Here is a 24,672-nt window from a genome sequence, read left to right as displayed (position 1 = left end):
GCAGGCTGGGGGGTGAAATGTCAAGATGTGGCTTGGAAGACCTCTGGTTTTCAAAAAAAGACATTATTAGCTTTAATTTGAAATTAAAGTCGCCTTTTAATTCGGTAAGTTGTAAGGGGCGCAGCGTATTATTTGAGACTTTTTCGTGAATTATTCGTAGTTTTGCATATACTTTGGGTTATTGTTAATAAACTATCAAGCTTTTTCCAAAACATCGTTTTATATTTAAATGCTAATAACTCTTATTTTTATTTTATAGTGAAAAAACTCCTTAACTCATCCACCAAAATACCAAAAAACAAGACTTTATGAAAAAACTCACTTTTATCGCTTCTAACCTTAAAACGGGCTGCATGACAAAACTGCCAGACTTTCGCCCGGAAGACCTCTGAATTTTGATAGCTGACAATAGCACCTTTAATTTGACACCAATATTGTCTTTTAACTCTATGAGATGCACGATGCACTTTACCACGCCAATCGTGCCAGGATGCGAACGGGAAGACCTGTGGTTTTCGTAACTACTAATAGCCCTCTTTCACTTCCCATTTGAAATTTTCTTTAGCTCGATGAGTTGAGCGTTTCTGCAGTGGCCGCCCGGACTAAACATTTAATTGTATTTTTTGAACACTTAAAACGAATAAGATATAAATTTTTTTGTGTTAATGATATCAACAATTGTTCAAAAATACATTTACGTCAAAATTGTCTCCAATAAGTCTAAAAACAAAAGAATATAAAGATTTTTCTGTAAACAAAAACATCGTAAGTGCCATGTCGCCATCCTAACCAGTTAGTACACAAAATTATTGTTCCTTAATTGTTAAAAGTCCTTCTACTCTTTGCATTCTTACAAAAAGAAGCATCTTATCTACTCTTTTACCCCTATTACGATTGTCAACTATGAACTAATAGTTGATAAATACAAAAATTTGGTGTTTTAAAATCTAATTTGGGGGAAAACTGGTCATTTTTTAATGGAATTTTTCAATTACATTTCAAATAATAACGGTTGGCATCATTCTTTGTTTTCAATTTTTTTTGCAAATTTTTTGTCAACTATGAACTAATAGTTGATAAATACAAAAATTTGGTGTTTTAAAATCTAATTTGGGGGAAAACTGGTCATTTTTTAATGGAATTTTTCAATTACATTTCAAATAATAACGGTTGGCATCATTCTTTGTTTTCAAATAAGAGATCAAAATGTATTTTTGTATCAACTATCGATTGATATTTGATAATCGTAACTGGGGTGTTTCTCTTCTGTAATTTTATGGCTGGCGATAAATATCTACTTTTGAATTTTTATAAAAGCCATATTATTATAGATAAAGCAGATTTTTGTTAAAATTTTAGATTAATAAATTTCTTTTATTTTGATAATTCATTTTGTTATTCGTTATCTGACTGTACAATTTTACACTCGTCTACAATTTTAGCAAACAGTGAATATACGTATTTTCAAACAATTATAATTATTCCAAAGGGCAAGTCCCAGATCTTATAATTTTCAAATATAAAACTATAAAAAAAAAAACACCATAATTTGTATATAATATATATGTATATTTATTTTTTTAATAGTCTTCTACATGGATATATAATATATATTTCTGTAGGTACATCAAATATTTTGACAATTCTGCAATTCCTTGTAAAACATTGCAATAATCAGATTCTTAAAAACTATTTGAAGTAGATTTATCAAAAACTTATATCAATATAATGTTTGTTTTGTATTTTTAAAAATGATGTTCTCTTAATAACTAGACTGTATTCAGTAATTAATAAAAAAAAAGTAAAAGGTTAAAACTTATATGAATCAATGTTTTTTTTTTTATTCAAATAAACGATACATAAAGGTACTATAAAAATAATTTATTTGCCCTTAATAGTTTGGATTTGCTGGGGCTCATTTTACATTTGAGCTGTTGTATCAAGTCGAAAATTTTCAAAGCAGGACCAACCTTCATTCCTAGCAATTTTATAATTTCATCCTTGGTTAAATGCAAAAGGCGTCTACCATCGATTTTATTCTGACTAAATATATCGCAATGTACAATGCAATCGTTCACACGCAGAAATTGAGAAACATCGCTAACATTCCATGTCTCTGGCATAAGTTGACCACTGGCCTGGCTAGACAAAGGATCATGTGCAACATTAATTAGACGTGGAATGTACTTGCTCTGCGTGACAGTTGAATTTCCAATGCTACTTGTAGTTGTAGTATTCTCAATTGGTGGTGGTGGTGGGACTGGTGAATTTGTATTATGATTAACATTCAAGGCAATTACATTCTCAGTTGAAGTTATTTTTATTTTTTCACCACCACCAAGTTGATGTTCGGTTGATGTAGCTACAGGTGTTGAACGATTTGATTGTCTCGATGAATCGTCCTCTAATTCTTCCTCATCAACTTCTTCTTCATAATACGATGGTTCTGTTTTCATTTCAAGTGGTATACCCAAACGTTCTGATGAAAAATTTCTCTGCCCGCCACCACACTGATTACTACCCTGCCCTTCTCTTTTAATCGAAATTGGCCGTACAACCAAATTCTTACTAGCAACAATCTTTTTTCTCTTTCTCTTTTGTTTTGGTTTTGTTGCGATTTTCGGCGATATTTGTGCTTGAATCGGTGGACCTTCTAACTTATGGCCAACCATAACACACCAACCAACTGGATAAACATCCGGTGACTCACAATCAAGCCACTGATCATATTCCTCTGTCCAACCATCAAAATGAATTTTAAGTAAACGTCCAACAACTCTGGCAACTGAAGCAACGCATACCAAACGTGGATCCATTAAATCAGCACACTCGACGCTCATGCCAACTTTAAATCCATGATTCGGTACAACACGATGAAATAAATGTTCATCAGCAGCTACACTTTGTGTTTCTTCCAAATATGTCATCCAATTGAATGTCTTCGGATCATAACCATTCGGTGGGGTCAAACTTATGCCATGTGTCTCGCAAAAACCAACTGGAAAAATACTTGGAGATTTTTCATGATAACAAAACCAATCGGAACCTGTTGCATCTGGCTGATACGAATCAATTCGAATCATCATGTAACCAAATTTCAAAACTGCCATTACAGTTGCAGCACATATAGCTGATAGATTCAATGGATCAACAGCTTCCATTTTCATTCCTTCCATGAAACCATTAGTTTTTCCATCAATAAAATACTCTTCAAATGTAAAATTCATTTTAAACAGCTCAATAGTTGCATCATCATCATGCACTTCAATCATTTGTTCCCTCCCAGCCAACATTCGTTCTAAATAATCTTGAGGAGCAGCCAAATTATGTCCAACTGTTGTTGCCCAACCAACTGGATGTATTATGGGTGAATCTTCATGACACCAAAAACCATCATCGCAATCGAAATATCTAACAAGCAGACGTTTGCCTACAATTCTACTGACCATAGCCAGTTTGACTTGTGAAATTTTATCCTTATCCACACATTCTAGATGCAAACCAAGACGGAATCTAGAATTCATACTTTCGCTAACTTTATTATAAAAATTCGATGGAAGTGTTCTTGCTCCCGATAATCGCTCAACTAAAAAGTCTCTCCAGTCACTGTATTTGCCTTCAATTGTTCGTGGTGGTATTAAAGGCTTGCCACGAGTAGCACACCATCCAATCGAATGCATCTCTGATGAACACAAATTTGCCCAAAAATCATGCGAAGTATTATCAAAGCCTTCATATCGCATCAATGCTTTGTACCCACAAATATCCAATATAGTTGCCACCCAGAACGATTGAGGTGTCTGTCCTGGCAGTACTACTTCTTTGTCTGTGTCGCAATCTGTATTCTCCACCTCTACCTTCATATTGATACCAATTTTATCCCAAACATCATATCCCGGAGCATGGGGAAAGCATTTCACCGATGCAACATAAAAATCTGAGTGAGATAATCGTTCTGTCCAATCATATGAAACCAATGATTCGCATTGTCTCCGACGGATACTGAACATTTTCTCACTTTGAGGACACGGAGAAGGAAGCTGTTCGTATTTTGTTATTTGAGGTAGATCCTCAAGAGGCATTGCATCGCGGTACATGTAGAGTTTTTGATTGGAAGAACTTTCGTCAGCATCTCCTTGCTCGACGACTTCATCTTGAACATTCATTAGCTCATTATCATTAAGGGTTGTTAAAGATTGATCTGTTATTTTAAAGCGATAATTCGAATCGGGATTTTTGACATGAGACACTCTCAGTGCCAATTCAATATTATCCGATCTTTCATGATTCATTATACTTTCCTCCGAACCGGAAGGTAATGCTGCTGAACTTGTTGAGCCAATCATTTTGTTGCAAACAAGTGAAAATAATTCACCTCTGGCACATGCCATGCTGCAGAATCTTCTGGATTTCGTGTAAAAGGTGTGTTTAACCCCTATAGCTCCACAACGTTCACACACTGCCATACCATCTTTTTGAATTGGTATAACAGATGGATCAATGTTTCCTTTGTAAGCAATTGGTGTTTTTAATACCAATCCCGGCCGATTGACTGGTTCAATCTTTCGCGATTTTCTTTGATTTCTTGACTTATTTGGAGCTGCTGCTTCTCTTTCTGTCAGCTCTGTTTTTATATCTCCCATTCCAATCAATTCAGTATCGTCATATGAATTGCTATCGGTCATTAAAACAAAGTCGTCAATATTGATAACTTGTTGTTTGGTGGTAAGGCCAGCGATTTCTACATCGTCTCTATTTTCGCCCATTGCATCGAAATCTTGAGTAACATATTGTGTGTCAGAGTGTTCAATACTCTCGTCTTGGTCAATCATTTGAGGATAAGCCTCAAACCCAGAAGATTGTTGTAGAATTTGATGAATGCCACCTAATTGCGATATCCCATAGATATCGTTAGCATTTGGTGGGACAATTAAAGCTGTTGTAGGCTGTATGTCTTGTGTAACAGATGTAACTTCGGAGGTTGTTTCTTGGCCAGTATATTCTCCGCCAACAACACTCATCATTGGATTCATGTCCATTGTATTGGATTGTTGGGAGATATCGTCCATTACGGAGAGTCCGACGGATGGATGACTTAAATAGGAGGTGCCATCTTCGAGGGACAGTGGATCGGGATTGTATTGACTCATCCACATCATTCTTAATTCGGAAGGATTCATTTTCTGGAAGAAGTATCTTCCTTTTGGTTCAACATAAGCTTTTTGATGTTATTTTTGAGTTCCTTTTCAACAAGTATTAAAAAAAAAACGATATTTGTTGGAATTTGTAAATGAATTGAGTTCTTTGTATTATTTGGCTGTACAAAAAGAGAGTCAAGCGCTGGTATCAAAACATTTTCGGCGGAAAAAATAAAATAAAAAAGAAAAAACAAAATCAAAGATGCATTTCATAAATTACTTTTGTTAGTGATATTATAAAATATATATATATATAAATTGAATTTAAATAAAATTTTTTTTTGTGTGTGAAATTGATATATAAAGGGTAATTAAATTGGACGGAAGTTGAAACCTTCTGGCAGCGGCAGCCGATTTTTTTTTTTTTTGTTAAGTATTTTTACGCAGAATTAATATTCTCTCGAAACAGGAACAGGACACACAAGAAGAAAAATTTGTAATTATATATTGCTTTTTTACACATGAATTATATCAGAAAATGATCTTTTTATGATCATAAATAGTATATAAGCATTTTTTTTTAAATTTTTGTATAAATAATTTGAGATATTTTAAAATAATTATTCACTTTTTTTATGGAAATTGGTTTTCTTTTGTAATAAAAAAAAACGCGACAAATACTTTCAGCTTGACATTTGAGAAATGTCAAATTTTTTTCAGATATGTGTGTGTGTGTGCAAAATGCGTTTGAAAATAGTTTTTAGGCGTGTCCCACAATAAAATAGAACAGAAAACATCCCCGAAAAAGGCATGGATTTACATTAAACGATTTTGTTTATTAAAGCCTAGTACGCAGTTGAAGCGAAACGAAAAATTTTGATGTTGGCAAAGTGGGCTATTACATGAAGCCTCAAGAGGCTTGACTCTTTTTTATAATTAGCTGTGTTCCTTTGGCCTAAAGTATCTACTGCTAAGTACTTCTGGTTGTATTCAACTCCATTTCTTCTATAGAAAAAATGTCTTTGAATGGATTCAGAAGTACTAAAAAGTACTTTGCTTAGCCCAAAGGAACACAGCCATTTTCTTTTGATAATCATTCTGTGAGGTGCCTACTATTACACAATGCCTCTTGAGTCCAAGACTCAAATTTGACATTTCTCTTTTGATTTAAAATGTGTTGTTGTTGTATTGCACTAAGAAGCAAAAAGAAATGAAAGGGAATGTTGAAAAAAGAAAAAGTGGAAAAAGAAACGTCAAAAAAGAGTCTCAGAATTCCGACCCACGACTCTCTGGTCGGATAATTTTTTGTTTCATGTCTTTTCTCTTTTGCACTCATTACGTTTGAAAAGAGGCGCGCCTCTTGAGGCTTCATGTAATAGCTGACAAAGTCAACAGCGAACATGATAAGGCCTAGTACGCAGCTGAAGCGAAACTAAATTTACCATACGAAAATAGCATAATGAAATCTTGAACGAAAAATTTCGTTTTGCTTTTCGTTTTTCAAGCCTAGTACGCAGCTGAAGCGTTAGGAGGTCTTCCTGCAGAGGGTTTATCTAATGCACAAACCGGATTACTTGCGTAGGATGTTAAAATAAGGCCTTATAGAAGTTGTTGAAGGTGTTGAAGAAGATGTTGAATTTATCCATAAAAAAAAAAGAATTTAATGAATTTAATTTAATTTTTTTTATTTTCTTTTGGTTTTTTCTGTTTTATTAGTCAGCTATTACATGAAGCCTCAAGAGGCGCGCCTCTTTTCAAAACTAATGAGTGCAAAAGAGAAAGAAGATAAAACAAAAAATTATCCGACCGGAGAGTCGTGGGCCAAAATTCTGAGACTCTTTTTTGACGTTTCTTTTTCCACTCTTTCTTTTTTCAACATTCCCTTTCATTTCTTTTTGCTTCTTGGTGGAATACAACAACAACAATACTTAAATCAAAAGAGAAATGACTTATTAAGGCTTGGTCACACCGGAGGGTACGCGGTAGCGGTACGGGTAGCGGCAACGATATTTGTATTAAAAAAATTCCACATCCGAACGTTGATGTGTCAGTTTGGAATTTTTTCCATACAAATACCCGTACCGTAACCTGTACCTCTACCGCGTACCCTCCGGTGTGGCCAAGCCTTTAGTCAGCTATTACATGAAGCCTCAAGAGGCTTGACTCTTTTTTCGAATTTTCTTTTGATATTCATTCTGTGAGGCGCGTACTATTACACGATGCCTCTTGAGTCAAAGACTTAAATTTGACATTTTTCTTTTGATTTAAGTATTGTTGTTGTTGTATTCCACCAAGAAGCAAAAAGAAATGAAAGGGAATGTTGAAAAAAGAAAGAGTGGAAAAAGAAACGTCAAAAAAGAGTCTCAGAATTTTGGCCCACGACTCTCCGGTCGGATAATTTTTTGTTTTATCTTCTTTCTCTTTTGCACTCATTAGTTTTGAAAAGAGGCGCGCCTCTTGAGGCTTCATGTAATAGCTGACTTACATATTAGGGGTATTCACGATCCGATGCAACTGGTCTAGTATCATTGCAAAAGTGCAAAAGTGTAAAATCTTACAACACTACAACAACAAAATATATGGATTGAAATTTTACAATGGTCTTGCACTTTTGCTATACCCTAACCCTATTGCAAAATAAAAATACAATGGTGTAAAATTATTTTTGACAGATGGCAGCTCACCGTCGCGTCGCCCATAATAAACAGTTTGTCTTTTTTATTCTGTTTATAATGGTTGTCGCTACTCATGTCCCGTAATTTAGTTTCTTTTGATGTAAAATAATTAGTGAAAATTAATTAACCCGAACAAAATAAATAATTAAATTATAAAAAATGGAAAAAAAGAAGAAGCAACGGTGGAGAAAAAAAAACATCATTCATGCTTCAATATTTACTATAGATAAGAAGAGGGGCGTTCACGATCTATTGTAAAAAAATAAAATTTTACATTTTTACTAGACCTGTTGCACCAGATCGTGAATACCCCTATTATTTTATTTATTTTAATTTTTTTCCTATTTTGTTTCTTTTCCTTTTTTGGAAAATCCACTGCTTTTTCTGTTCTTCTGAAATGATGAGAATATTAGGGGTATTCACGATCTGGTGCAACAGGCCTAGTAAAAATAGGGGTATTCACGATCCAGTGTAGCAAAAAAGTGTAAAAATGCAAAATTTTGTTTTTACTACTACAACTACAATAGACAAATTTTGCACCATTGTATTTTATTTTTGCAATAGGGTTGGGGTATAGCAAAAGTGTAAAAGTGTAAAAAAATTGTAGTCTGTATATTATTTGGTTGTTTTATTTTAAGAAAATGTTACACTTTTGCACTTTTACAACGATACAAGACCATTTGCATCGAATCGTGAATACCCCTAATGTCACAAATAATTTTACTCTATTTTATTTTTATTTTGCAATAGGTCTAGGGTATAGCAAAAGTGCAAGACTGTTGTAAAATTTTAATCCGTATATTTTGTTGTTGTAAGATTTTACACTTTTGCATTTTTGCAATGATACAAGACCAGTTGCATCGGATCGTGAATACCCCTATTATTTTAATTGAAAAAGAACACATTTTTTTATTTTCATCACATGTCCCGGCCAGGAATCGATCCCACGTACCTCTGCATACCAAGCCAGCACCTTACCAGTAGACCATGCTCGAACATTAAAGATGAGTGGAAAATTGGGAGCTAATTGAAACCTCACATTGAAATGCAATGTTTTTTTCTAAGGCGTTACAAACATTGCATATCTGCAGGATAAAAACTTTGCATACTTACAGGTGAAAAAAATTGCATACTTACAAGAACCTCTTGGAACAGATCTTAGTGCCTGGGTACACAGTGATTTTTCAATCGATTGAAAAATCACATGCGGTGGCTACACACTGTTGTGCCCAATCACGTTCCACTTTTACATTGTCTAGGAACAAACGTCAAAAAGAGGAAAAATTTAGCAATGGAACTGTACTGCCCTCAGAAAATTCAGTTCCCTTCGTGAGCATCTTCCCCCTTCACTCCTCATACCTTTTGCCTACAAACTCACTGCTTAGGCGATTGAAAAATCACCGTGTAGCCAGGCACTTATGAAGCCTTCAGTCATTTGAAAATACAAGGCTTCTTTAGAACGGTTCAAACAGGTCTTATAAAGGTCTTCTTTAACTTATATTTACAAGGCTTCTTCTAAACACTTCAAGATAGCCTTATGGAGACCTCCTTTTTCTCCAAAATGGATGATTTGCGTAAGTAAGCCTTAAACTAAACGTATACAAACTATAGCTTGCCGAATCAAAGAAAATTGACCTTATCCCAACTAACATTTCAGCTTCGGTTAAGGTATTACTAAAGCTACATTTTAGCTTCTTTTAAACTTTAGTAAGGTTGTTGGGCATGGAAAAAGGAGAACGTTATACAAATTTGACCCTCTATAAGGATCATAAACGAAACTTTACCGAAGCTCTACAGAAGCTTTGAGATTTGACAGATAGCTTCGGAAGAGCTTGTATAGCTCTTTAATACATGTCTTATCGAAATTAAAAAAAAAAGTTCAAAAACAAAAAAGAATTCTTTTTTAACTGGTTTTAAATCATGAATTTTATCTTTTGATCTGATATTATATATAACATTCCATTAGTTTTTAGTATATCTATTGATAATAATTATAAAAGTATATAATTTTTTTTACCACATCCAGGAATCGAACTTCGTATCTGCTTGGTGGTAGTCCACCACTCTACCCACTCGGCTATCCTAGTATATTCATTAATGAAATCAAAAACTTAATCAGTTCAAATAGCAAAAAAATGTCCGAGCTAAATTATTCAATGTCAAAACCAAAAAGTGTCCGAGCTAGATTATTTAATATCAAAACCAAAAATCAAATACAAAACTTGGTAATTTCTGTAAAGCTTCTATAAATTCATTAAACAGGCTAATAAGAAAAACAAGCTTTCTTCGTTTAAGTTTCTTTAATAGTATTTAAACAACTTATTAGAAGTTGTTAAACAAGTCCGAACTTCTATAAGCAGTTAAATTCTGAAGCAAGCTCAATACAAGCTGTATACAAAGTAGAACCTGCGAGATTTCAACTTATAGAAGCCGTTGTGCTAGTTGGGATGCTTGGGGTATTATACCACCGTTTTCTACACTAGCAGCCATATTTATAAAAGAATTTTAAAGGTTGTTTAACGTTAAACAACCTCTAAATAGCTTTTAAGTACAAAATGTGTATTTATAAAGAATTTACACATTGAACACATATGAATTATTACTAAGATCGTGAGCTCAGTATCATGTTATTAATTTATCTAGGGTATGGGGTGAAGACTTCATTTTGGTTGGAAATGAAATTATTCCCTAAAAGGAGCTTGAATTTTAAATTCAAATCAAAATATTAAAGAATGTTAAAAAAAATAAAATGGTTAGTACAAATGAAAAAAATCAATGCTGTCTGGCTTTGATGTGTGCATTTTATTAAGGAATCCGACGTAAGCAAACTCATCGTCAGCGACCTAATCTTTTTTTTTTTTTTGCGCAGTCAAGGTTAAGAATTTTTGTTTACAAAAAAAAATACCCTCAAGTTGTCAAAAACCACGTGATGTTTCTATAATGTAATAGTATTTTGTACTAGACTAGTCAATTCACCTTCATTTTTTGACACAACTATCGTTTAGTTAATCATATGTGGAAATTCGATTATAAATACAAATTTAAGCAACGTTGCTTAAAGGCGAATTAAATATTTAAGCAAGCTTAACTAAACAACCTTTGAGAACCAGTTTAAGCTAATCTAATAAATACCGCTACTATAAATGTGATATACAGATACACCCATTCCTGTTCATACCTAAAAGTATTTTTTTTTTTAAATTTAATCCTAGCACCCATATTAAATGTGTTGCCCTATTGAAAAATCATTGTGTAGCCAGGCACAAAGGAACAAAAAAAAAGGAAAATAAAAAAATAAGGATATTTCTTTGACACCTTCAACAAAAATTCAGAAATAAACAAAAGAACGCAACCATACTCCTTTGAGCTAAAAAAGAAAAAAGAAAAACGTCTACAGCTGAATGCAGCCATTTACAATATTTTTTTTTTACAAAACGTTACATCAAGCTGTCCAATCTTTCGCGCCAAATATTTACTTGAAACCGCGAACTGTAGTGTCAATTTTTATTTTCCTGCATCATATTTTTTTTTTATTATTTTCATTGTGCTACTTTTGTCTGACTTTTTAAAATTATTTTTATTAATTTTTTATTCAATATTATTTTACAAATATGGATGCAGGGCTAAGTAAAGCTTTCTCTGGAGTATATAATTCCTCCAAAGAAATAATAAAAAATAATCAAAGACATTTGTTTTGCAACGTAAGTATAAAATATATCACCACCTTGAAATTTGAACAAAAAAAGAAAATTCACTTACGTGATGTAATTTAAAAAAAAAATTAAACTTTACAGATGCTTGATTTGTTGGCAAGAACAACCAAAACCACTGGCGACAAATACTTAAACACTGACGAATTCATTCTATTCTGGACAACCGATATTCTGCCCCTGATCTTTGATGAAGATAAGGACATACAGAAAAGTGCTATCGCAGCAATGGAAACCCTCCTCCAAAGTCTTGATTTTAAATTCCTCCATAGTTTGCCAGCTTGGAGTGCCATCAAAATGAAAATAGTCCAAAACTATTCCAAGGAAATTCCAAAATATCGTGAGGTATCAAACTCTTGCTGGTACAAAATTTGGTGCTTGTTGATTAGAATCCTTGACAAAGAGATTGTCAAAGGGGCTTCTACAATAAATTCCTTTCTATCGGTTGTTGAGTTAGGATTTCGTAGTGCAGACTACAATGTTCGCACTGAAGCTTTCTATTGTTGGAAAGTTTTGATTGAAATCTTTGCCAATAACGGCGAACTTTGTTCTCCAAAACGCATTCGACTCATTTATATACCTCTTAAGTCGTCTCAATCGAAAACACCTCAAGCGGCAATTGTTAAGCTTCGAGTTTGGTGGTATTTGATTTGTAAATTGGATAGTCATATTGAGCAATATGTTGATACGATTTTGGAGACATTTCTAGCATTCTGTTATAATTCACTTGTTAAAGGTGGTTGTGGCAGTGTAGAGTTTAAGGAAATGTCAATTCTTTGTTTGTTATCTATGCTTGGGGGTTCGAAGCCCAAGTTTATTACAAAACGAATGGAAAACTTTGAGCTTAACATTATGAAGGAGAAAAACATTAACCAGAACATTATGAACAAGTTCTATAAGCCACTAATCAACTACACTATTGAAGCATTAAAAGACTGCAATCTAATTAAAGTATCGGGCAGTGAACTGTCAGAGTTGCTTTTACAAAATTTAATTGTTAATTTGATTGCCATTGAAAATACTGAAGCTATGAGTTTGTTATTCAAAGCTCTTCACTCTTGGCCAGATAGAAATCTGGCAAATAATATGCAAAAGATTGTTGAAACACATCAATTTTCGTCTTGTGTGTGTTCGATTCAAGATGATAACTTTCTTGCTGTCACGCTTGCTGCAGTTAGCAAAGTTGTAATAACTGATGATACTCAAACGCAAGCGGTTGACGAAGTTATAAAGACAATCTTTCTTCTCAAAGCTGATCGATTTAGACCAGTTTTGGATAAGTTTGTTTCGGAAATAATGGCCAACTCAACGCCAACTCTGAAAAATGTTCTGGTCACATGGAAATTGATAACAAAAAGCCTTCTCAAACATTTTGGACGATCACATCAAAGCGAATGTGATTCGAATTTAAAGACAATGAATACCTGGATAATGTGGCCCTTGAAGTCCTATGCTGAATTTCAGAACTCGATCAATGAGAAGATCTTTGAAGATCAATTCGAGGCGTTACTACATATGACTGTTGACCGATTAAACAATGCCATAATTAAAACTGATTTTCTTAAAGAAACTTCGGTGCTATTACAAAAGATGTATAACCTGAATGTCATATACTCTGATTTGAATGCTTACTTTGCATGTTTCATAAGAATACTTGTTTCATCTTCATCGACAATTGAATATGATGAAGAGCTTATATTGGGAATTTTCAATATTCTCAAAATAAATCTAGCTAGAGATTTTCATAAGGGAAGTTTTGAATTGTGCATGAAATGCTTGAAGGGCCTTGTGAATTATTTGGGAGATAAGGGACTTCAAAAGCATTTTGCAGATATTAAAGATGTGTGGTCGCACATTATAAACAAGAAGAGAAGTAATCATATTGAGAAGAGCATCTTTGACGATTACAAAAGGCAATTGTTAGATGATATAAAAAAAATTGCTTCTAAAGCTCAATATAGCAAGATAAAAAGTTATTTAGATAATGACGATTTGTTTGTGATAATTCCAGCAGTTTGGAGTCTTAATCCAGACAAACTGACCGAAAGACAAAAAGAGAAATTTTATGAGAAATCTGATATACCAGCGTTGTATAATGATATGAGTCAATCGCAAGATGCTTTTATTAAACCATGGACTCCAAAGAAATTGGTTATTGCTAAGGGAACTGCCGAAGAAATAGTTATAGGTGATGGTGGTGGAGATGAAAATGATCTCAAAGCTGTATTACCAACTGCAGCTAGTTCAAATGAAAATAGAATAGAGAAATCCATTTCACCGGTTAAACTTATTCAGCCTAAGGAAGAGAACTTATTAATGGTTACCAAAACAAAGATTGAAGTAGTGACACCAGAGAAAAAAATTACTCCATCGAAACCTATAGAGGATGTGAATGTTGTGCCAAACACTCGATTAGCAAGAGCCAAAATGCCGTCAATTGAAGCTGAAGAAATTGAAAGTAGTGGACATATAGAGGACTATGTTGAGCAGGTTGAAGCGATAATATTGAAAGACACTGTAAGTATTATACTTTTTTTATATTGAACTTTTGAGATAAGAGTCAAACGCTCTGAGCGTTTGCTCAAGGGAAGCTTTAGAATTTAAGTTTAATATAAACCCTTTTGTAAGCGTTTGCGCAAGAATATAAGAATTAATGTTCAACTTACATTAAGTTATGCCCGTCGTACACCTAGCGTTCAACGCATTCAACGCAAATTTAAAACCTTAAATTCTAATTGATGGTGCTTTCAATTATATTCAAACAAAGAGTTTTAGACAGTTGGAGATCGCTACTAAACGCATTAATTAAAAAGTATACAAATTACTTTGTTAAATTCGAGTTGAGTGCGTTGAACGCTAAGTGTACGACGGGCATTACGTTTCAGGAAATCGCCCTTAGCAAAATTATTTTAATTTGCGCTACTGTGCGTTTGATTGTTACCCTTATTTAGATATTATATATATTATATTTAGAGTTAATTTGGATTCTTATCAGATAGATTGGTAGGTGATTGGAAAAAGATTTAAGATTCATAGAAAATAGATACCAAAATTTTATTGCGATGTTGAGAAAACTTTTAATCTTTTTAGATGTCAAAATTAAGAGTTAAGGCATACATATGTACCTACTGTTTTGTGTTTCCATTCATAAAATAACCTTTTCTAAACAAAATGTTGAACTGAATATAGTCCTGGTTAACAGAAACGTGGCCAAATGCATACGATAAATGTTTGTTGAAGGTAAATTTTACTACAACATTCAGTTTTTGTTTTCTTGTCATAAATCCGGAGTTATTATTAATAATTGTGTAGTTTTTGAAAGGTCCCTCTCAACCTTAGATTGTTTCCACCTCCAAAAACAATTTTTTTTTCTTATGAAAATATTAACTCGTATGACAAAGCAAAAAGAGATGAAAGCAAAATTTTAACGTCCTTTTAAGCCAAATCGATATAGTCACAAAAATGTTCTATTCCTTTGTTTCTTAGTGTATTTCTGAATATGTTCCCTTCAGTTGCAAGAAAAACTTCACTTCGTTCTCACCGTGGTTTTGTGCCAATTACGGAACAAACGTAATTAATTTTGGATGGTCTACTAACCGACAAATATGTCACAAATCACTCCAATCCCGCTAATGCATGTAGTAGCTTCTCGGAACTTAACCCACTCCTTTATAATTCTTATCAACGTAGAAATCACGTGTCGGAACCATAACGATTTTTTAATTTCATCAACAAAAAAATAACGACGGAGTTTCTTAGATCTTCATATTCTTAATTCCACTTTTTACGACCTTACAACAGTATCTTACTTACAAGAATCTGTCTTCATCTAACAATACTTTACTATCTATTCAAATGATTGTCCGTAAACTTCTTTAATGACTTTAAAAATAGTTAACCTTTTTTGCCACATCTTTGTTCAAAGAGGCAATATGTGATCGTTATCTTAAGAGATTTCTCTTTTAAAGTTTCAGATACGTACATTAAAAAAAAATCTCAACTCCCTCTTAATCTGATCGCTTTTGCAATTGGTATGTAAATAGCCGAAATACTCTTTGTCAAAACAACCCAAACACAAATCCCAAATCACTCACATCCGTTATTTTACCTTTCCCATCATCGAACCAATTACATACATATAGGCAATATGAACCTATGGCCAGAATGCTAAGGGACTTGAATGATGCGGTGACCTCGTTTGACAAATAACCATCACATATGTGATCAGAAAGTCGGTTTTTCAAACTTTAAAAATGCACCTAAGTCTGAATATATAAATAGTTGTTTTTTTTATTGTGGTTTTTTTATTGATTGCATTAATTTCTAAAAGATCATAAAGCCCGAATATTCAACGTATGTATATCCTTTGTAGGGATCGGATGAAAATACATATTTTTTTAGGAACATCTTGGAAGCATGGCAACGAATTATGTATACGAATCAGGAGATTTCGGTTAAAATGGCATTCAATCGTTAGTGCACATTTTTGCATATTTTACTATAAATGCATATGTATTGCATTTATTATCATATTTTAAAAATAAATGCTTGTTTTTCGTGCATATTTCCCAAAAATTGACAAAAATAACGAAATTACACACTTTAAATTTTCGACCAAAAGTGACTGAACGTCAATTCGACAAAAGTCAAAAACGTTAGCGAATACTGTGCAAAACTGACAAACAAACGCGTTTTTAAGTGCATCTATTACAAATTACAATGTAATTTGTAAAATAAGTACCTACCTACAAAATTGTATCTTATGAGCTTCCGCTCATCAAACAAGAAATTGTTTTTATTTCGTGTCTTTAGGCCGTGTGTGAATTGCGTTAAATAGTAAACCCCGTGTAAAATTTTTGACACTACATATTGAGGTGAATAAAAAATTTTCTGCAGTTTAAAATTTAATGGGCTCTGCGACCTGGTTAAATTTTTTTTTGCAGATGGTTTTGTTTTGTTTTTTTGTTTGTTTTTTTGTAAGCTATTGCATAGATTTTAACGCAGGCCTGGCATGGGGAGCGAACCAAGAAATTTCGTAACGAAAAATCTTTCACCACACACTTAGGTAATTCGCTAAACGTGTATGGTATGTGTGTATGGTACGATTGTACGAAGCTTGCATGGATGGAGACAAACGAGAGCAAGCAAGCAGGGTTTTTTTTTTTAATTAAAAAGGAGTATCATTGCAGAAAAGAGGCAGAGAAAAATATTAAATAATAAGCCATACAGCTGAAATTTTTGTATACACCTTAATAGCATCAAAAATTTTACACGGGGTTAACTATTTAAAGCAATTCACACACGGCCTTAATTAGTACAAAAATATAACTGTTGATTATTAATTTGCGTTGTTTATATATGTTTACAAAAATAAAAAAATAAAAGTGTATTTAAGGGGTAATAACACTTTGCAAGCACAAAATCGAGTGTCATTTTTATCAGCGTATAAAACAAAGGAGAAATATTACTTTCTTTTGGTGTTTGTTTAGTTTGATTAAGTATATAAATAGGTAACAGAATAGGCTAATGTGAAATTTGTTAATGATGTGAAAGTTTTTAAATGGCGGCGTAGTTCAGGATGATCGTAAACTACTGTGATCCCATCGGGCGACCAACTAACTCCTAAAGTTTTTGACCAATTTGGCTAAAATTTGTTGTGGAGCTTAACAATACTATTCTTCAGTGAAGTACCTACGTAGGATTTTTTTGAAATATTAAAATTTAACGATTTTATAGTCATTTTTTCGCATACATTTTTTGGAATAAATGAATTTTTTCAAACTAATGCCATTTCTTTAAAAATAAAAAAAAATCCTACGTACTGAGGAATAAAAAATTTCACAAAAAATTTCAGCCCGATCCACAGTGTGTCGAGCCCATACAAAAGTTTGTGTTTTTATGTCAGGAATAGAAAAAAAAGTTACAAATTAACAAATTTAACAACCTATTACTTTTTTTTAGTATAATTTATGAAATTAACATTTATTGAAGAAGCCACTCTTTTGAGCAAAATTATTTTTTTTTTGGTATATAAACAAAAATATACTTTTCGTAAGGTTTTTGGTGTGCTGAACTCGAATCCGAAGTCAGAAAAATTGTATCACATTACGTTTTCGAAATATTCCCGTTAGAAAATCTGAAATGTCGTTTTTTTAACAGTTTTTGAGGTTATGTTCTTGAACGTGGTGATTTATTTTTAATAAATTTGTGACAGTTTTTAAAAGGACTAAATGTGTTCTTTTAAAGCCCGTTTGAATTTTTTTTCTACTTTGAGAAATCTTAAGTTGAAGTCAACTTGTTTTGTTTATCTCCTCTATACAAAAAAAATCGTAGGTTTATTAGCGTTTCATAGCAAATCTCGAATAGTTTTTTGTCAATCGCTTTCAAATTTTGAAATAACGTTTTATTTGCATTTTCGTAAATTCTTATATCGGCGAGGTTGGTAAATACAGCTATAATACACAGTAGAGCGTGGCCGGGTCAAGTAATTATATTAAAAATTTAGTATGCAGAAAAATATAATTTTTTTCGTGTTGAAAACAATACTTAAAATATTTTTAATTACATAAACAGCTTTTTGTTACTTGTGTATGGTTAAATATTATTAAATACATCGATTTTTTCATTTTTGTGATCCCCTTGAAACTTTGCCAATATTAAGTATAGGCCTTAGGCAAAATAATATAAAAAAATTATCGATATGATTTTATATGTTTTTTTTTAAATTAAGTTTAAAAATTAATTTTTTTCTTTTTTTGCCATTTATCAAAGAAATTTTAATAACTCATATATAATTTTATAAATTTAATTTTTTTTTTGTTATACGTTTTACAACAACACTCAAATAAACAAAATAACATTAACAAAATTTTTCAAACATTCACCAAACGTGAAATATACACTCTCGAAAGATTCGCATAAATTCCTGAAAATATTTTCGATTTCCGAGGTACTCATGTTTCGGAGCTTATTTTGAATACATAACCTGGGTTATTTTCTAAGATAAATATGTTTTCATATGAGTTGACACTTCTAAATTATATTTTAATAGCAAAAATATTAATTTTTAACAAAAAAAAAAAGTGATTTATCATAAGGGGACGACACTCTGTGCGATCGGTTAAAAAACTGCAGAAACGGAGTGTTACAACCCTTTAATAAGAACATATTTTATTTATGAACTAAGGGTAAATAATTTTAAATTTCGAAAAAAATCTTAATGCGGCATCAAGTTGGCGAAGTAATTTTTCTATATATGTTTATGATCGACAACTTGTCGTTTATATTATTTTTACTTGCGATATAGGTACTATAGGGCAAGTTTAGGATTCGTAAAAAAAATCGAACTCGAGATAACAATTTTACATGACATTACGATGATGGAGAATGCCAAAAAAGTGGGTCCGGCAATTCTGTCTGTCTGTCTGTCTGTGTGTCTGTCTCTATCTGGAGCTGCAGCCTGAACGAGTGAAGTGATTTTCTTCAAACTTGGTAGTTAGCAGTTTTTGGTGATTCCCTAGAGGGGAAATTGAAATTTTTTTTTTGTGACCAAAACTAACGGTACCTGCCATATAACGGAAATAGAAAAGTTAATTTTTTTCAAAAACGGCTCTAACGATTTTGATTAAAATTTTTGTGTGTAGTACTACACATAAGAGCCAACTTTTTAAATAAAAAAAATATTTTTTGTACCGTTATTAACGGTACCTGTCATAGAACGGTTTTTTTCGTTTCTGAATATCTCGTACAAAATTAACCCGATTTAAATGAAAATTTTTATACAAAAGTGTGTAAGTAAAGATAATATTAAAATTTTAGAAAATTTTCAAAAAACGCATTTTTGGTTTTTTAAAAAATGTTTCAAAATTTTTTTTTGAAAAATCAATTTTTTGAAAACGGATTTATGAAAAATTTTGAAATTTAGTTTTTATGTGTAAATTAATTATTTCTTCAAAATGGCATACCAACTTTTTTTTTGAAAAATGTTTAAAAATTTTTATATATAAAAAATTATTTTTTTAAAAAACGGCTCCTACAATTTTCGAAAATTTTTTTCTAAAAATACCTTTTTATACAAGAAATAAAATGGCATATTTATTTTTTTTTTTTTAAGATAATTTAAAACGGAGTTTAATTAATTATAAAAACAGATTTAATTTTGTATACTACTTATGGAATTTCTTCAAAATATTTTAAATTTCTTGAATAAAAAGCTTTAACATTATAGTTACTTTAAGCATAAGAGCAAGTACGTGCGACCCCAGTCGTGCAATTTATTTATCTTACAAAAGCAAATACAATGTTCCAGGGCCAAAAGTAAAGGAACATTTTGTCTCTTCCGTCTATCTATTTATGCAATTTTCAATCGAAATTGATATGAATTTGACAGTTGCCATAAGCATTCTTCCAACCTTATCTATGAAATTTTCAACGAATGAAAGAAGTCTCTTTGGTAGTTAATTTTATAACTACACATTATGTATTTGACAATTTACATTTTATATTTTAATTAATTATTATTAATATTTATTTGTTCATAAACAGCCCATACTTAATTTATTTTAAACAATATTCATTGTATTTCCAGTCTTCACCACCTGATCGCAAACAGACAAACAATAGTACAAGTCCAGTGCTGAAGCCCAAAACAACCCACCTCACAGGCAGAGGAGCACAACTCATCAATATGATAAGAAACAAGAAGCACGAGAACTATAGTTCAAAACCAATGGAAACCAGTACTCCTGTTACCAAAATGGAAGCCAATCGAGAAAGAACCGATACTACTTGCTTAAATTGGACAACTGGAGAGAACGACTCTAAAGCCAGTCCTATGAATTTGTTAGTTTTCTCAAAAACTCTGCCATCGCCTTGTGCAAGTCCCTCAGCAAGTATTTTAAAAAGAAAGTACCACAACGAAAGCATGGATGACATTTACGATTCGCAAGCTTTCAAACGAAAACGTGTCAGCTTTCATGATCCTCCTGTGTCAATAACAAAAGAATATCTTAAAGATGACGAAAACAAAAACAATTTAAAACGGTATATTTTATATTTGATTTTTAACAACTAACTGATGACTTAGCCAATATATATCTTTTTAGGTGTCTATTGTTAGATCAAGAACAAAAATCAACGACTAAGCACATGCTCCGAAGGAGTGCCAAAATGGAAAACCAAACTCAAAATGAAAATATCACAGATATTTCTGGTTTGAACTCAACGCCCCCTTCATCAGTGAAAAAAGTCAAATGCAATCTAATGAAATGCGAAGGAAATAGTACAAATAATGATGGTGCTGCTGAAATAAACCAAACAGCGTATCCCTTTTTGTTTCGCTCTGAAGCAGACGTTCTCAGTTACGTTTTGAAACAATTTAGTATCGAAGACATATGTGAAAAATATTTATCTGATGAGCAATCGGATAAAGCCGGAATTAATTTCAGTAAATTCATATCGAATTATATGAATGTGAGCCCTAAATTCAAATCAACATTATTAGAAACACTTTCGGAAAAACATCCGAAAGAATTTCTCGATTATGCAATTCAAGAAAACTTATCCTCCGTTGTTTGCGATCGATTGAATTCGAATACAATAATTGATTATATTTGCAGCAAATCACAAACAAATATTTCTTGCCGAACAAGGCTATTCCAAGAAATGCAAGAAATTTTAAATCATGATAAATTCGATGCAGAAAAATGTGAATTCATCCAGAAAGTTGTATCATCAAAAAGTATGTCTGACCAACAGTTGCTGAATTTGATTGAATTGTTGTTTGAAAGTAAACGCAAACACCAAAGAGCGGTATCTGAATCAGCAATTGATTCATCTTCTACTTTATAATTATTGTTTTTTAAAAGAAAAAAAAATGTATTTTGTTTTATATTTTTTGAAATAAATTGATTAGATGTTTTAAGAAAACGATAGTGAGATGTTTATTTAATTAATGAGAAAAGCGATAAAGACACAAACAAAACTAATGAAATTGACAAATTCACTATTCAGACTCAATTAATCGCCACTTTCCAAACGTAACAACAAGCACGTTCTAGAAGATAAATCTAAAGGTTTATAGAATTTTTAAGTGAGAATAATACAAAATTTTGATAGCTTGGGTTTTTTTTCAAGGAATTTCTGAGAATTTGCATATGGGTTAATCTCCTAATGTTTCTGATCAACCAATGCTATTCGATGAGATTCAAATTGCTGGTGAGCTCAATGCTCACGCAAATTTGTATTAAACAAAAATAATTGAAAAAATATTACTCGGTGTAAATGAACGGTAAGAGGAGTGAGAAAAATAAAATAAAATAAAATAAAATAAAATAAAATAAAATAAAATAAAATAAAATAAAATGCACGACTGGAGTCGCACGTACTTGCTCTTATGGTAAAAGTAACTCGAATGTTAAAGCTTCTTACTGAATAAAATTGGGGAAAATTTAAAATTTTATATTTTTAAGAAATTTCATAAATAGTGTAAAAATCTAAAATCTGTTTTTACAATTAACAACGTTTTTAATGATCTTTTTCGCAAAACCAAAAATGCCATTTAATTACTTGGTTAAAAAGGAATTTAAAAAAAAGTTTTAAATCGTTAGAGCCATTAAAAAAAAAAATTTTTATTACTACAAATTTTCTAACATTAAAAAAAAGTTGGTATGCTATTTTTAGGAAACACATAAAGAGAAAAAAATTTTGAAATATTTTTTCCAAAAATGTGCTTTATGAAAAATTTTGAAATTTATTATACAAAGATTGTTTTAACGTTTCTGTATAAAAAATTTGGTCGATACTGCTTCGTCGTTTACGAGAAATTAATAAATATAAAAACTCTTCTATTGCAGATACCGTTAATAACGGTACAAGAAAACTTTTTTCCAAAAGCAATTTGTTTGCATACGACCCAATGTTAACGAAATAAGTAATTTTAAGGAAAATTTCAAAATAAATCTTGGATGGGCCACATTTTGTTTCGAGTAGTTTATTTTGTTACAATGAAAGATAATGTTGATTATGTTTTGGACAGATAAATTAAACGATCTTTTTGTTATTTTATTTTTAAAACCGATATTTGTTTAATGAAAAGTTAATTGAATGCAGCGTTTTTGAAAAACTAGTCCTCAAACTCAGAGTTTTGAAAAAAAAAATGTATTGAACAAAATTTAACATGCATTTATTTTAAAAATATTGTTGGCCTTATTAATTTTTATTTGAATTCATAAAAGAAAATATCAATATGTACATACCTATTACAGTTTATGAAAAAAATTAAAAAGTATTTAATTTTCGAAGAAAAAATTAAAAAATGCGAGAAAATTGCATCTATCGCTTAAACGATGGAAGGTTGTCCCTTACTCCCATATATTTGTTTCCCTTAAATTACCTAGAGAATCTTTTGGAAAAAAATTGAGTTTGTAAAAAAAAAATATATATAATTTTAATTAAAAAATATAGATGTTAAAGTATTTTTGATCATCAAAATCGGAGCTGTTCGGCCAGATTCATTAATAATTTGCTTTGCTTTCCACTAAAGTTACATTCAAATAAACCTATCATGTCTAGATAAGCAAATAATCATTTTTATCAACAAAAAAAACCGGCTTCAATGGATCAATAGGTTTTATGGTTTTTCTCATAGTTTCTATATCCAAACTTCATGAAATTTTCGCTTCTGATACTTAATGGCTCTGAAATCTTAGCATCCTTAATGTGAAATTTTGATATTTATTAAATGGTCAACAAAGGAGAACTGGTGTAATTGTTTAGTCATCTATAAAATTGTTTTAATTATTTAACTGCGGTTCACTGTGGTGTATGAGTTACTTTTTTATATTGAAATATCTTTTTGGTTATACAAATTTTAAAAATTGTAAATGGTAAGTAATTTTTATATTTATTAATTACAATTTTTAAAGACCTTTTTCATTTTAAAATACCAAGAAATAATTTTGATCACTTTTTTGGGTCAAATAATCCTATATTGTTAATATTGTTTTGTAGGTACATACAAATTTTCAAAAAATTTTCAAAAAAGTATGTATGACGTTCTGAAGAAAATATTTGATTCACATACAGTGCGGTTCACATGGTTAGACGCACCAATTTTCGTTTACATAAATTCCTTTTTTTTTGTGTGTGTGCAAGAATAACCAAAAAAATTGTATTTATTAGAATGGTTATTTAGTTCTTTATAGAAAAACAAAAAGAAATAGTGGGTGAGTGGAAGTTAACGGTACTTTTTAGTCCTTCTTGTCCGTGATGTAAGAAAAAGGGCAGCTTTTTTCGGTTCACATGATTAGACGCACACCTTAAATTAGTTAGTTTGGCGAGATCTATTGCACTGATTTGATTAAATTTGGAAGATTAAACATCAAGAAGTTATTTTTTAGTGATTTTCATACAAAATCTGTTAAAAAAATTTCTGAGCGCGAAAGAATAAGGGATAAATGACGCGTTGGATTCCAAAGGTCTTTCCATTAGCCCCATTGCCAAAAAAATAGGATGAAGTGACTATTTCGAGAGAAATTATTTAAAAAACAGTGCCTCCTACGAAAAAAACTTCAAAGGAGGAACAATAGAAGCTTTAACACCCCAGGAAAAATGAAAATTTATGAAAAAAGCGTCGAAAACAGCTCTATCCCCGAGCAAAATTAAAGAAAAAGCTCGGCTAACGGGAAGAACATCAACTTTTCTGTGATTTTTTTTTAATGCTGAACATCCTAGATTAAAATAAAACTTAAAAATAGTCTTTAAAAAACGCCGTTTGAAAAAAAGAGCGGATTGAAACGAAAACTAAATCGAATGTAATATTAAATGGCTCCCAAAACCATTACTCCTCCTTTTCTTGAATGTTGAAGTGTCAAAAACTTTTCCTCCTTGTGAAAATCGTGACAGTTGTGGAAATACCCATGAGAACAATTCAAATTAAATTCTTTTTCATTAGAAAAAACACATTTCGCCAATTTAAAAAAAAAATTCAAAAACTTGTTTCCCACGTTATGTGAAGACGTGCGATCTCCATCCGCTGTTTCTTTCAAATTGTGGTTTTTAAAAACTATTCTTAAGTTTAATTTTAATCTATGATGTTCAGCATTCAAAAAAATTCACCGAAAAGTTGATGGTCTTCCCGTTAGCCTAGCT

General features: G+C 31.6%; 2 protein-coding genes across 2 annotated transcripts; one reads left to right on the top strand and one right to left on the bottom strand.

The window, feature by feature from the left end:
* Nucleotides 1–1,621: 1,621 nt before the first annotated feature.
* LOC129905190 (polycomb protein Sfmbt-like) lies at nt 1,622–5,745 on the bottom strand. The gene is made up of 2 exons (XM_055980607.1): nt 5,533–5,745; nt 1,622–5,340 (listed from the first exon to the last, which is right to left on the bottom strand). Exon 2 carries the CDS (start codon nt 5,178–5,180, stop codon nt 1,869–1,871), a length of 3,312 nt encoding a protein of 1,103 aa, XP_055836582.1. The 5' UTR covers nt 5,181–5,340; nt 5,533–5,745; the 3' UTR covers nt 1,622–1,868.
* A 5,325-nt stretch (nt 5,746–11,070) lies between these two features.
* Nucleotides 11,071–21,455, top strand: LOC129921570 (telomere-associated protein RIF1). The gene is made up of 4 exons (XM_056003470.1): nt 11,071–11,514; nt 11,608–14,040; nt 20,111–20,565; nt 20,628–21,455. The coding sequence occupies exons 1-4, from the start codon at nt 11,425–11,427 to the stop codon at nt 21,370–21,372; spliced, it is 3,723 nt and encodes a 1,240-aa protein (XP_055859445.1). The 5' UTR covers nt 11,071–11,424; the 3' UTR covers nt 21,373–21,455.
* The last annotated feature ends 3,217 nt before the right edge of the window (nt 21,456–24,672 follow it).

The sequence above is a fragment of the Episyrphus balteatus genome, chromosome 1, assembly GCF_945859705.1.
Source record: "Episyrphus balteatus chromosome 1, idEpiBalt1.1, whole genome shotgun sequence".
Taxonomy (NCBI): Eukaryota; Metazoa; Arthropoda; class Insecta; order Diptera; family Syrphidae; genus Episyrphus; species Episyrphus balteatus.
The sequence above is the reverse complement of the archived record's forward strand: the minus strand, read 5'-3'. Positions and strand labels throughout refer to the sequence as shown.

Excerpts from the sequence above, each read along its gene's own strand:
- LOC129905190 (XM_055980607.1), bottom strand. The coding sequence starts at position 5,180 with ATGAATCCTTCCGAATTAAGAATGATGTGGATGAGTCAATACAATCCC.
- LOC129921570 (XM_056003470.1), top strand. The coding sequence starts at position 11,425 with ATGGATGCAGGGCTAAGTAAAGCTTTCTCTGGAGTATATAATTCCTCC. Across the intron at positions 11,515-11,607 it reads AAAGACATTTGTTTTGCAAC|ATGCTTGATTTGTTGGCAAG; the intron begins GTAAGTATAAAA and ends TAAACTTTACAG. Across the intron at positions 14,041-20,110 it reads CGATAATATTGAAAGACACT|TCTTCACCACCTGATCGCAA; the intron begins GTAAGTATTATA and ends TTGTATTTCCAG.